This window comes from Otolemur garnettii, unplaced genomic scaffold (genome assembly GCF_000181295.1).
Source record: "Otolemur garnettii isolate 467f Iridium unplaced genomic scaffold, OtoGar3 scaffold00010, whole genome shotgun sequence".
In the NCBI taxonomy this organism is placed as follows: Eukaryota; Metazoa; Chordata; class Mammalia; order Primates; family Galagidae; genus Otolemur; species Otolemur garnettii.
The window spans coordinates 1990482-2002583 of NW_003852405.1; the positions used below are offsets into that span (position 1 = coordinate 1990482).

General features: G+C 46.7%; 1 protein-coding gene across 3 annotated transcripts in view; it reads right to left on the bottom strand.

The window, feature by feature from the left end:
• Positions 1 to 2035: 2035 nt before the first annotated feature.
• The window catches only part of SYPL2 (synaptophysin like 2), a 12998-nt gene continuing 2931 nt past the window's right edge, over positions 2036 to 12102 (bottom strand). The window contains exons 3-6 of one of the 3 annotated variants that reach the window (XM_003784067.2): positions 6577 to 6701; positions 5353 to 5554; positions 4305 to 4496; positions 2036 to 2904 (exon numbers count right to left, since the gene is read on the bottom strand). In XM_003784067.2, the coding sequence (XP_003784115.1) occupies positions 2746 to 2904; positions 4305 to 4496; positions 5353 to 5554; positions 6577 to 6701 (678 nt within the window). In that variant the 3' untranslated portion in view covers positions 2036 to 2745. Of the gene's footprint in view, positions 2905 to 4077; positions 4497 to 5352; positions 5555 to 6576; positions 6702 to 12102 lie in introns of those variants that run through there. The other 2 variants (XM_012801676.1, XM_012801675.2) reach the window with 2 other exon arrangements.

Consider the following 12102-nt stretch of genomic DNA (forward strand, 5'->3'; position numbering starts at 1 on the left):
AGGAAATGTCACCAGACTGGGACCTGCCAGGAACAACTGCTCAGCCAAGAGACTCTCTTGCTTGGGGTGCAAACTGGAGAGGAATGGAATGATGTCTTGGTGAAAATACTGATATTTGTCCAAGAAGTTAAAGCAAGGGAGAGGAAAAGGAAAAATAATCCCCAGGAGGGCTCCAGGCTTGGCTCTGTCATGGCAAATACTCATAGCACTGTTTATTCAAATATGTAATAACAAGCACCAGAAAACAACATGCAACATTCTCCCCCCACCCCTAATCTGCAACAGGAGACTCATGACTGCGATAGTAGAAGGAACTTATGTCCAGGAAAGGTCCTAGGTGGGCACCGGGCAGGGTTAGAGTCTACTGGGGTAAAGGGAAAGTACCCTACCATTGGCTTCCTGTAGTAGCTGAGAAACCAGACACCTTCTTCTACCTAAGGCCCCACTAGGCAAAGTGGTGGTGCCAGCCCTGGTTGGAGGGGACATGAATCTCAAAAGGCTAGCGCAGCCCTCTAGAGGTAATGAGGTGAAGTGGCCTTTCCTCTTAAAGTGTCCATGGAGAGAGCGACTGTAGCCTAAATCAAGGCTTTTCTGGCTGAGAACAAGATAGCCTCATGAAGAGAAGGAGAAAGTGCCTTCTCTGCTCTAGGGAGAGTTCTGGGCTGGGAGTCCTTGGCAGGAGTGAATAAGAATATACTCCCCTTTCAGGACCAGTTGCTAACTTCAGTCCCCACATCATAACACTTTATCCAGCATATTTTGAATGAATTATAAATGCAGACATAGAATCCAAACAAAGTTCTAGTAGAAGCTGCTCACAGACCCTACAGGGGCTGGCCTGAAGACAAATGAAGGTTACCCCTTTGTTCTCTGTGTCTCTGGAACCATAAACAAAACTGTCCTGCCTTGTCCTTGAGTAGCCATGGGGACAGATCAGGACAGAGAGAGCATTTCAAACTTAGAAACACTTTTACCCCATCTCCTTTCTTCCCTCCTCAAATCCCTTCCCCCAAATCTAAAAACAAAACCCCAAACTTAATTCTTTCTCTGAAGGACTCTGGAGCGTTTGGGGATATAAATTTCACACTTCCTCAGTCAAGTGGGAAAACTGATACAAACAGGAAATGACTGACTTGAAGTCAAAGATCCAAACCCTGGGTACCCCAGTAATACACATGTCACTATGAGTGGTGTTCAGGGAGATGAAGAGGTTGAAAGGATTGACTCAGTCCTGAGGAGACATTGGCACAGGGCACAGTCACCTTTGGGATGCTAAGCAGGCTGGTTGGCACTAAATTGGAAAATGGCTGGATTCTTCCCTCTTTATCCTTCCTGGGCAGCCCTATGGCCAGGGAAGACTGAGATGTTTTGAGCTGGGTAGAAGGCAAATAATGGTCCTTGCCCAGGTAGCACTGACTCTTAGGACTTGGGGTCCAGAGAGGGACTAAAGGAAGTATCAAGAAGAGGAGACACACCAAAGACAAATATGGAACTGGGTCCCAAAGTGAAGAAGCACCAATATCATCAGCCTGTCCTGGACTGGGGAGAGGATAGGGGCTAGGAGAGATGAGGATGCTGGGGAAGAATAGTAGGGCAAAAGGAGAGGGCACATCCTTTTGTAAAGATAAGAAGGGCAAGTATTAAAGAAGGATCAGGAAAAGAATATAGTGCCGGAAGTAAGGAAGAAATGGGGCCATCCATCTATGTCCTGGGGCTTTGAGGCAATGTAGCCCCATGAAGGTCCTTTGAGCCTTTACCAAGCTTCTCTCTGGCCCCATAAGAATAAAAGGAAGGCCTGGACTTCAGAATAGATCTTGAATGCCTCAAACTCATGAGGCTGGGAAAGGGAGATGGACAGAGAGGTTGGGGGCAGGGGGAAGGTCCTACACCCCACATATTGTGTCCCAAGTGTGAGACCAAGCCCAAGAAGGACAGGGAGTAAAGTAGGGGGTTCTAGCATAAGTAGAGTTTAGAGTGTTGGTGGAAAGTGCCCCAGCCTAGGGGGTGGGAGGACTGAAGGGATATAAGAAACTCTGCAAGTTGGCAGCCTCTGGTTTCTTGAAGTTGCAACTCAGTTGCAATTTATCTGCTCCTGGCTGAGTCTAAGCTTCATCAGGACCCTCTAAAGGGCTGTTTTCTAGGCCAGTTGGGTACCCTTTGTCCACACATGGTCGACTCTGTGGGCAAGCAAAGACCAGAGAAGACAGTGGGAAATACACTAAGCCCTGGGCTGACTGGAGATCAGACACAGCGACTAGATGACAGCCATTGGGGAGAGGCCAAGCCACTGCTGGGGCCTCCACACAAGGGACTATGGGGGAAGGCTACCCACTGATTTCTCTTTCCACCACTATTATTGAAGCTGGACAGGTTGATATAAAGGTAGCTGCTAGGGACCAGTCTCAGGTCTCCAGTTTTCTGCCCCTTACCCCTCACCTGCAACACAGGCTGGTTCTTGGAGACTGTGAGGGCACAAGTATGACCCCAAGTAATATTCCTGGGTCCAGGCAGTGGATAAGAAGCACTGAGCTCCTGTTATCCATGAGTTCAGCAAGAAGAGGGATAGGAAGCCACTGGGAGGGCTGCCCAGGTTTCCAGCAGCTGACACCTGCCCATCAGTGTCTCAAAACTCAAAGCCCAGAAGATGGGGGAGGGGAATTGGACGAGGAGGAAGAGGGAGGTCCTGGAAGCCGGAGGTTGTTGAAGAGGTGCTGTCCAGTTCGGGAGTAGCCAGGTGGCCGCTGCTTACTGCTTTTCCACTGCTCCCTGCTCAGCTGCACTCTCCTGGCTGGGACCCTGGCTGGGACCCTGGCTCTGGTCCTGTCCCTGTCCATGCCATGGGGTCTCCTTGAACACAAACCAACAGTTCCCAGCCCACAAGAAGAAGTTGATAAAGCCGAAGAGCTGCAAAGACATCAGAGGAGTTTGTGAGAATAGTACGGGGGACATCATGGGTACGGAGAGAGGGGAGTTCTCCTAGTGCAGGGAGAGGTAGCAGAGGAGGACAGAGAAAAAGCACAGAGGCTAGAAAGACCAAAAGACAAAAAACTGGCTATAGAGGCAGGGTTCAAGGCCATCACCTGTTAAGGGAATCCCTAGTGAAAATGTCTAACTCTGTCCATAGCATGCATCTACCATATAGCTTGGCCACTAGCATAGTCTGGCCCTGGAGCAGAAGAGCACCATGCAAAGCATAGCAAGGAGCCAAGGGTCAGCTGGCAGTGCTTGTCACTGCACAGGTGGGGCTGTGTCAGGAGCACCTTCTGTCAGGTGGGCTGGCTGGAGCTGTCCGAGGTGCTTCTTCCCTAGGACCAGGGACACAGCCCAGGCCATAGTCAAGTATTCATTCAAAATATTTTAAAAACCTAACAGCAGGAAGGGGTTAAGAAAAGTAAGTGTACTGATGTCTCCAATTAATGTAGAAATGCATTAAAAGCAAGATGGACAGATGGAGGAAGAGGTGGACAGATATGTGATAAAGCAGGTCTAGTAAAATGCTAATGGAGAGTCTTGGTGGTGAGTATATGGGCGTTCACTGTAAAATACTTTCAATTGTGCTGTATGTATGAAAATTTTTACAATAAAATGTTGGCTAGAAAAACCCATCAGTAGGGTTCTAGCACATTCTAGAAGGCTTCCTGGTATGCCAGCCATTAAACATTTCACTTATGGGCCTTTGGTGATCCAAGTCATTTTCAGGGCTAAAGTGGTTGGGATGACACGTAGCATTCGAGAAGCTTAAGGCCTTAGCTCTTTACCAATGATAAGGACTCATCTCAAGCTTCTAACAACTGGATGACCAAACATGCACATACCAGTTGGGTCTACCCTTACCCCAAAACCCCTTTCTAGTCTGGAGGCCTAAGCAGCAATGAGCCCTTTCTTACTCACTCTGGGTATGCTCTCAGCTTGGAGCTCAGCCACAGCCCTATGCCCCATGCATATGCTCACATGTGCACACACACGCATAGTGTAAAACAAGCAGGACAGGTGGGAGGCAGCACAGAAAGCATGCCTCGACGTGGGGAGACAAAGAGGGAAATGAGAAGCAGCGTACAGAGGGAGGAAGACGCAAGAGGCTGAATGGCTCTTGGGTTTCCCTCATCTCAAAATGCCATGTCAGGGTCAGCCAGGGGCCAGCAGCCAGCATCACGTGCAGGGTGGACACCAGCTGCAGGTGCAGGGGATACCAGCTCTGGGAACATCCTCTCTGTTTCTCTTAGCACCTGCCATCTGGGATAGGCCTGGGCAGCTGGGATAATCTGCCCCACTCCCCAGACCTTTTTAGTGGCCACAAGTCTCACCACAGAGATGTTGGCCAGCCCCATGGAGGGTGTGGCTCCGCCACTGCACACTGCATCCTCTCCGTGGCACACGGACATGGCTGCCGTCAGACTGGATGGCCGTGTGGCCCCCTTGACATCAGTCAGGCCCTTGCCCCAGGCAGCTGCAGCTACCAGCCAGAAGAAGGTGAAGGAGACAGTCACACAGAAGTCCTGGGAAGGCCAGAAGATGGGAAACACACTCAGAAAGGCCCTGTGGGTCGCCATTTCTTTTCCTCTTTTCCTCTGCCATGTTACAGAATGTGGGGGTCTCTTCACATCCTACCCAACATCTAGAGTCCAAGTCATCAGGGGAATCAGGGGCCCCTGTGTGTTCTGAGGAACCTGTTCACTGCCACCAAAGCAGTCCTGCCACTCAGTCTACCCAGGCCCTCAGATCCAAGGTCAGGCAACAATATACCAATGTGCTACGGTGTCAGCTGGGCAGCCTCATTCCAAAACGCATACCCATACTCCCCAAGAATGGGGCCCAAACTCCCAGCTTTTCCTTTGATCATCATTGCTTGGCAACAACTGATGGCAGAGGACAGAAAGCAAATGAGATCCCCTAAAGGCACCCCTCGTACCCTGCATGACTGGAACAGGAAGAGACTAACGAAGAAGAATAGCTAACACTTATTGAGGCTAACTATGTACCAGATACTTTACACGCATTCTCATTTTATCACCAAAAAATAAAAAAAAATATGAGGCAGGTATTCTTTTATCCCTATTTTATAGTTGAAGCAACTGATTTAGAGAGACTAAGTAACTTGTGCAAGATCACACAGCTAGTAAGAGATAGTGCTTGGATTTGAATCCAGGCAGTCTAAGTCCAGAGCTTGCTTCTTTATGCTGCTATTGTGCCTCCTGTGAGCAGGAGCAAGTGACAAGGGGTTGATAGAGGCAGAGGTTCCATATTTCTCTGTGCCAGGGACCCAAGGAAGCCTCCATGTATGTCCTCCTTTAACCTCAGTCCGCTAATAAACATCAGTTTCTCCACCCCATTTCTTCTGGCGTGCTCACTCACCACCAGCGGGAAGCGCTTGTTCTCTGTGTAGAGCTTGTGGAAGCGCAGGTAGAGGACGAGGGCAGCCATGGTATAGAAGAAAGAAAAGATGCCAAGGGTCACAAAGAATTCAGCAGGGGCTGAGAAGTCCCCCATGAGGTGCATGGTCTTGGAGGTGGAGTCATCGTCACAGAGGGGCATCTCATACTGGATCCGGTTCAACCTGAAGGGGGCAGGGGAGGATATCCTGAGTAATCCTCTCTCTCCTTGCCCTAGTCCTCCTGCTCTAGTTCTCACCCTGAGACTCTTCCAGAGCTAAGAAAGGGGTCATGTAGGAGGGATCCTTGCAGTCAATATAGGCACTTCCCAAAGATTCCAGCCAAATATCAGCCACTACCCCACACTCATCCACCTGCCTAGACGTGTATTTTCAAGTATCCCTAGGGCGCTTTAGGTCACCACCACAATATATGCAATTCTTTTATTTCTGGTAGCTGAACTACCAGGCAGATCAGCTTTATTCTGCCACTAGAAAGCACAGGCCACAATGGCCAAGTTAAGGTTGGAATTACTAATTCTCAGGCCTTATTTAGGCTCTCTAATGAAACTAAATTGGAAAAATAAAGAGAAAAATAACAGTACGTTATATAAAGGGATGGTTAATCTAACTTGGGTGCTGATACCAAACATTTTTGAAAAGCTAAGCCCTGTCCCCATTCTCCTGTGAACATTTAAGCTCCCTACTTCCTATGCTCCCAAACACCCAGAAAAGACGATTCTTTTCTACCTCCTGGTCAATACCTTCTTGTATTCTGGTGTTACCAAGTGAGCATCCTACATCAACCTTTTAGGAACTAAGCACTTCTAAGCTTCCTTCCTTTTGAGGCAGAGCAGAGGCTGCTGAGAGCCTGCTGAGAGCCTGCAGACCTGTCCAACTTACCCAGACCCTTATATGCCTCCATCCCAAACTGCATGGATTCACATGGTTTCAACGTGACCTGCTATTGGCTGTCTATGGACTGGAACATTGTTATAACAATGATCCGTGTTTCCCGTATGTTTTTCTCTGGTCACTGTGTCTGAAATTGCTAAAGGGCAGAAAGGACCCAAGTCTTATAATTCTATTTGAATCTGGAGTGGCACATGACAAGTTGGTCTTTAGATTTCTGGAGGAGGAAGAGACCAAGCAGATCCTGCCAATCCAGAGAAAGAGAATGTGCTGGGTCGGGACCAATTCAGGCTCACCTGAAGGGATAGCCGAATGAAACGATGATGGAGCTCACGTCCTTGGCTTCGTTGTTGCAGCGAACCATTGCTCCTGTCTCCCCGCTATAGGAGCCGCAGGACCCGAAGGCGAAAATAGCAAAGAGCTGAGAGAGAGTGGAGCCTCTTTGAGAGTCAGAATACCTCAATTGGCCAAGGTAATGAACCACCCCCTCACTTTCACCAGGTGCAGATACTGAGGATGGGAATTGGAGGAACTGAGGATTCTTTTTAATCAAGTCCCTCCTGGGCAGAGACTCACTGTTTCAGGGAGCTGTGTTCATTGCACAGTGTGCTGGACCAAATAGCCAAATGAATAAGGGTGACTTTGAGGTGTCTGAGAGGCAGGGAGATGAAGAGACGGGAAATAAACAGCTTCCAGGTCTTGCCATTGGGCACGACATTGGGGACCACAGGTAACCTCCTTAAGATGATGCCGAACACCAAACCTCTGCAAGGGAGGCTTTTGAAAACTTCTGGCTCAAAGCTAGGTTTGAATTTCCTCCACAAGGGAAAGGAACCCTCAGAAATAGATTCCCCTGTGCCAACCTGGATCAGGCTCATCTGAAATGCTTTTCATTTCTCCTTTGAACTAGCATTCTAATCTTGTTTCCTTATTGCTAACTGCCAGTGGTCTCCTGCGTCCATGCAGGTATAGCTTGAGGGGACACCAAGCCTCCACAGAGGGGCCATGCTGCTGTCCCATAGCACGGCCAGCTAAATTCCTCTTCCCCCAAAGGCACATTTCCTTCCAGCAATAGCTCTGGCTGGGCCAACGCTGACAGTCCTGGCTCCAGCCCAGAGAAAACTACCCTCCACTTCCCTTATCGAGCTCTACTATTTCCCCACTGGTGTTTCCCTTTGTCATCTGTTGATGCTGCTATTTCTCAGTGTTAATAACCAGAGGCATTTCAGATGACTCAAATTATTTTCTCCTCCACCTTTCATCACATTTTTACAACACCTCCTGTCTTGAGTGAAATAAAATTTTCTCATCCTGCGATTTTCAAATTTCTTTCTGGGAAACGGGCTTTAGTTAGAAAAGGAGGCGAGAAAGTGGAAATTCTTGTCCTCCCACATCACCTGCTCAGGCCCGGTTTCCTGTGCACTTACCTTTGGCTTATCTACAACATAATCATTATTTTTAAGCAGTGAGTTGATTTTGTTAATTGTTCGTCTTCTGTATGTTTCTCGGTGACTCAGTGCCTTGAAAATTAAGCACCCAGAAGACAGCTAATCTACACCCTCATCCTGCATCCAGAATCTAGACTAGAGTTGTATGCACTTTATTTTGCTAATGCTTGTTAGTGCTATAAAGTGAAAAGAGCTTTGGATTAGAAGTCTGAAAATCTTGGATCTACTCTTGGCACTGTCACTAACTAATTAGCCAGGTGACCTCTGATAAGTCACTCTGCCCTCTGAGTCTCAGTTTCCTCCTCTGTAAAACTAAGGGGTTGGAGTAATCTAGAGGCCTTTTCCAGCTTTGGGATTCTCTCATTCTGTGAGGGTAATGTTATCAGTGTGCTCTTGGCCGGGCTTGCCAACAGCTGTGCTCTGCCCCTGGGAGGTGTCCGGTGCCACTGCCCTGCCTTGCATTGCCTGGCCTGGCTGATCTCCATGCTGGAGCTACTGACCTCTCTCTAAAGGTCAGAATGGGCACCTTTCTGTTTCCAGGAGGTTTATTCCAGACCAATGAGAATTGTCTCCGTTTTTAAAAATATCCAGGAAAGTAGACAGCATAACCTTTCTCCAATGACTACATAACCTCACGTGGGTTAGATTATGGAGAATTTTAGAGCCCTGTCTGCTCACCTTCTTGACAGAGCTGGAGAGAAGTCTCTTGAAGCCTCTGCATCACCACTCTTTACATACTCAGACCTCATTGGCCCCACAGTAGAACTTCTCTAGCTTTTCCTCACAGGAATTCTCTAATCTTTTGTCAACTCTGTGGCTCTCTGATTCCTCTTAGAAGTTTTCTTTATTCTGCTCAGCTTCTGGTGCCCAGACTGGACACAGTTAGGGTATCACATTCTAGGAAGCACAGTTGGATATAAATTTACCCATTGGCAGTTAGTCAGTAAATGGCTTCTTAGAGTTTCCCTGAAAAAGTATTCATAACCTGGGGACAGTGAACGGTCAGTCATAGTGCCCTCTTTTCACCAACACTCTCTTGACAGGCACTCCTGAACATGTATAAAAAAGTGACACTTATAAGCATCTATTATGTCCTGTACTAGTGTCAGTGTCATAGGCATAATTATTTAGCAGTGAACAAAAGGGAAAAAAATCTCTGTCCTTATGGAGCTTATACTTTAGAGCTTCAGTATCCAAAATAGGAGCCGTTAGCTAAGCATGGCTATTTAAATTTAAATTCATTAAAACAAAATTAAATTGACCGGGCACAGTGACTCATGCCTGTAATCCTAGCACTCTGGAAGGCCAAGGCAGGTGGATTGCTTGAGTTCAGGAGTTCCGGACCAGCCTGAGCAAGAGTGAGACCTTGTTGCTACTAAAACTAAAACAACTAGCCAGGTGTAGTGGCACATGCCTGTAGTCCCACTGTTCAGAAGACTGAGGCAAAAGGATTGCTCAAGCCCAAGAGTTTGAGGTTGCTGTGAGCTATGATGCCATGGCACTCTACTCAGAGGTACAGAGTGACACTCTGTCTCAAAAAAATAAAAATAAATAAAACAAAATTAAATTAAAATTTTAGCTCAGTCATAGTAGTCCTATTTTTTTAAGTGCTCAATAGCCACATACGATTGGAAGGTATTATAGTAGACAGCACAGATTATAGAACTTTTCCATCATCACCAAAAGTTCTGCTACGTCTAAATGTTAGTCTTGAGGTTCTGACAACCCTGAACCCTGCTTTCTAATTCCTGAGAGGACACAATACACCCATAATGGCTTCAGTATTAACTTTTGTATTTTGATTGTTTTAAAGTCAGGAATCTCTAAACATCTTACATGCTAATTTTTTTATTTACCAGAATATATGTTTAAATCTGAGCACTACACAACCAGTTGGAGCCAGATAACAGATAGTTTGCTATGTGAATGCCAAATAGGAAAATTTGAGGGGAATCGAACAGGTTCACAGAGCAGAGAAACTAAAGGGAACTCAGAGATTATCAAGCCCAGTGGTCTCATTCCACAGAGATAGAAATTAAAGCCCCCAAAGATTAAGTAATTCCCAAAGTCACATTAATTATAGCGAATGTGAAAGCCAGGCTTCGAATTCACTTCTCCTGATTCCCTGTCCAGGGTTATTTCCTCTTCATTCATTAATTCAACACGTTTTTTTTTTCTTTTAGAGACAAGGTCTCATTCTGTCACCAGGGCTGGAGTTCAGTGACAGGATCATAACTCACTGAGCTCACTGCAGCCTCAAACTCCTGGGCTCAAGTGATCCTCCCACCTCAGCCTCCCAAGTAGCTGGGATAACAGGCATGTACCATGCACCCAGGTGATTATTAATTTTTTTTTTTTTGAGACAGAGCCTCAAGCTCTCCCCCTGGGTAGAGTGCCATGACCTCACAGCTCACAGCAACCTCCAACTCCTGGGCTCAAGGGAGTCTCCTGCCTCAGCCTCCCAAGTAGCTGGGACCACAGGCGCCCACCACAACGCCTGGCTATTTTTTGGTTGCAGCCATCATTGTTGTTTGGCGAGCCCGGGCTGGATTCGAACCTGCCACCTTAGAGGCTGGCGCCTTAGCCACTTGAGCCACAGGCGCTGAGCCAATTATTAAATTTTTTTTGTAGAGATAGGGTTGTGCTGTGTTGCCCAAGGTGATCTTGAATTCCTGGCCTCCTCTCGCCTTAGCCTCCCAAAGTACTAGGACTATAGGTGTGAGCCGCTATGCCTGGCCATCATTTATTGAGCATCTTCCTTGTTTCTGTTGCTGGAGATACGAAGATGAATAATACCTTGCTCCTGTTCTCAAGAATTCACATCAAGAAAGGGGTGTCATATCAACACAAAGAAACAAATGACAACAATGAAACCCTGTATCACAGAGTTATTAAGGCTAAAGAACAGATCTCTGCTATGTGCACTGAGGAGGGAGGGAGTAGCTCTGTGCCCTCTGATGCAGAAGAAGAGAAAAGTATCTTCCCCTTACCCCCTCCATGGCTCCTAACCCTTCACCTTCACCAGATTTGCTTTCTTCTCTAACTGCCAAGTGACTGAGCCAGAGGGAAGAGAGGGAAAGAATCGAGACCACTCCTGTTACCAAGTGCAAGACTCCAAGATGAACAAACTGGTTATAAAGAACAGCCAAGGCAAGATGAGGCCCTGAGATAAGGGAGAATTCTAGAGGTTCTGGTGCCACCCAGTCAGGCCTCCTCCTCTTGGAGCTGCATTACTTGAGGCTGCCCTCCACCACTTCCTCCTCCTACCTCTGCATCTCTTTTGCAAGGATCTCGGAATAATATTCCCAGTTTAAGGATGAGGCTCCACTTTGGTGCTGACTTGCCTGCTAGTGATAATCTTAATGCCGAGCATAAGGGAGAAAAGTTCTCCCCCCAGAGCCAATCTCTCCCCACTGATCTCTTTGGTTTTATGGACTCTGATGGTGTTCTTTCAAATTCCCTACACTTACTAAAGTAACTTATTCTTCTTACAAAGAACTCAGACCCAAATAAGTGAGTCTGGTGCCCCTAAGGTGAATTATTGATCAGGGGCACACCCAGTTAAAGTAAATGAAAACAGTGACTAAATCACTCAGAGATTCTTTTGTACCTTACCATCAAACTGAGGATTCAGCAGTGACATTTGAATAATCTCACCAAAGGACAAGTCTTGCTGGACAGTCTTCATGAAGGGAGAAGTTAGGAGAAAGGGCAGGAGAGAAGGAACCAACACTTACTGAATACCTCCTGGAGCACCAGGCTCACTGTGGTCTTCCAGAACGCTCCAGTTTTACAGATATTACCTCCTAAAATCCTTCCGGTGAGCCTATAAAATAGGCCTTACCCTCATTTACAGATAAGGAAACTGAGACCTGTAACAATTTCATCATTTCCAGCGCTGGAAAGCAAAGGGGAGTGAATTTACACCAAAGCCCATCTGACCTTGAACTTCGTCTTTTTCTTTTTTGAAAAATGAGTTCTCCAATAATTGGTCTAATTTCAGGTTATTTTGCTACCTTAGTATAGACATAGTGAGATTCCAGAATTGGAATTGAGGGAAGATTAGTTAATTTTTCAATTTTAAAAAGACAATCCAAGCTAAGCTCCTGACTAATAAAAGAATAACATTACTTTCTTTTTCAAGGATTCTAGTAAAACTTTTGCTTTTTGGTAATAATAACAACAAAAGTTTTCAATTACCATTACAATAACGGCAAGATGTATTTTTTTCCCTTTATTCCTTCTCCACTTAGGAGCATTGGATCCCTCCTAGCAGAAAATGAGTGAAAAACCAAATGACAGGCTCGGTGCCTGTAGCTCAAGCAGCTAAGGGGCCAGCCACATACACCAGAGCTGGCAGGTTTGAATCCAGCC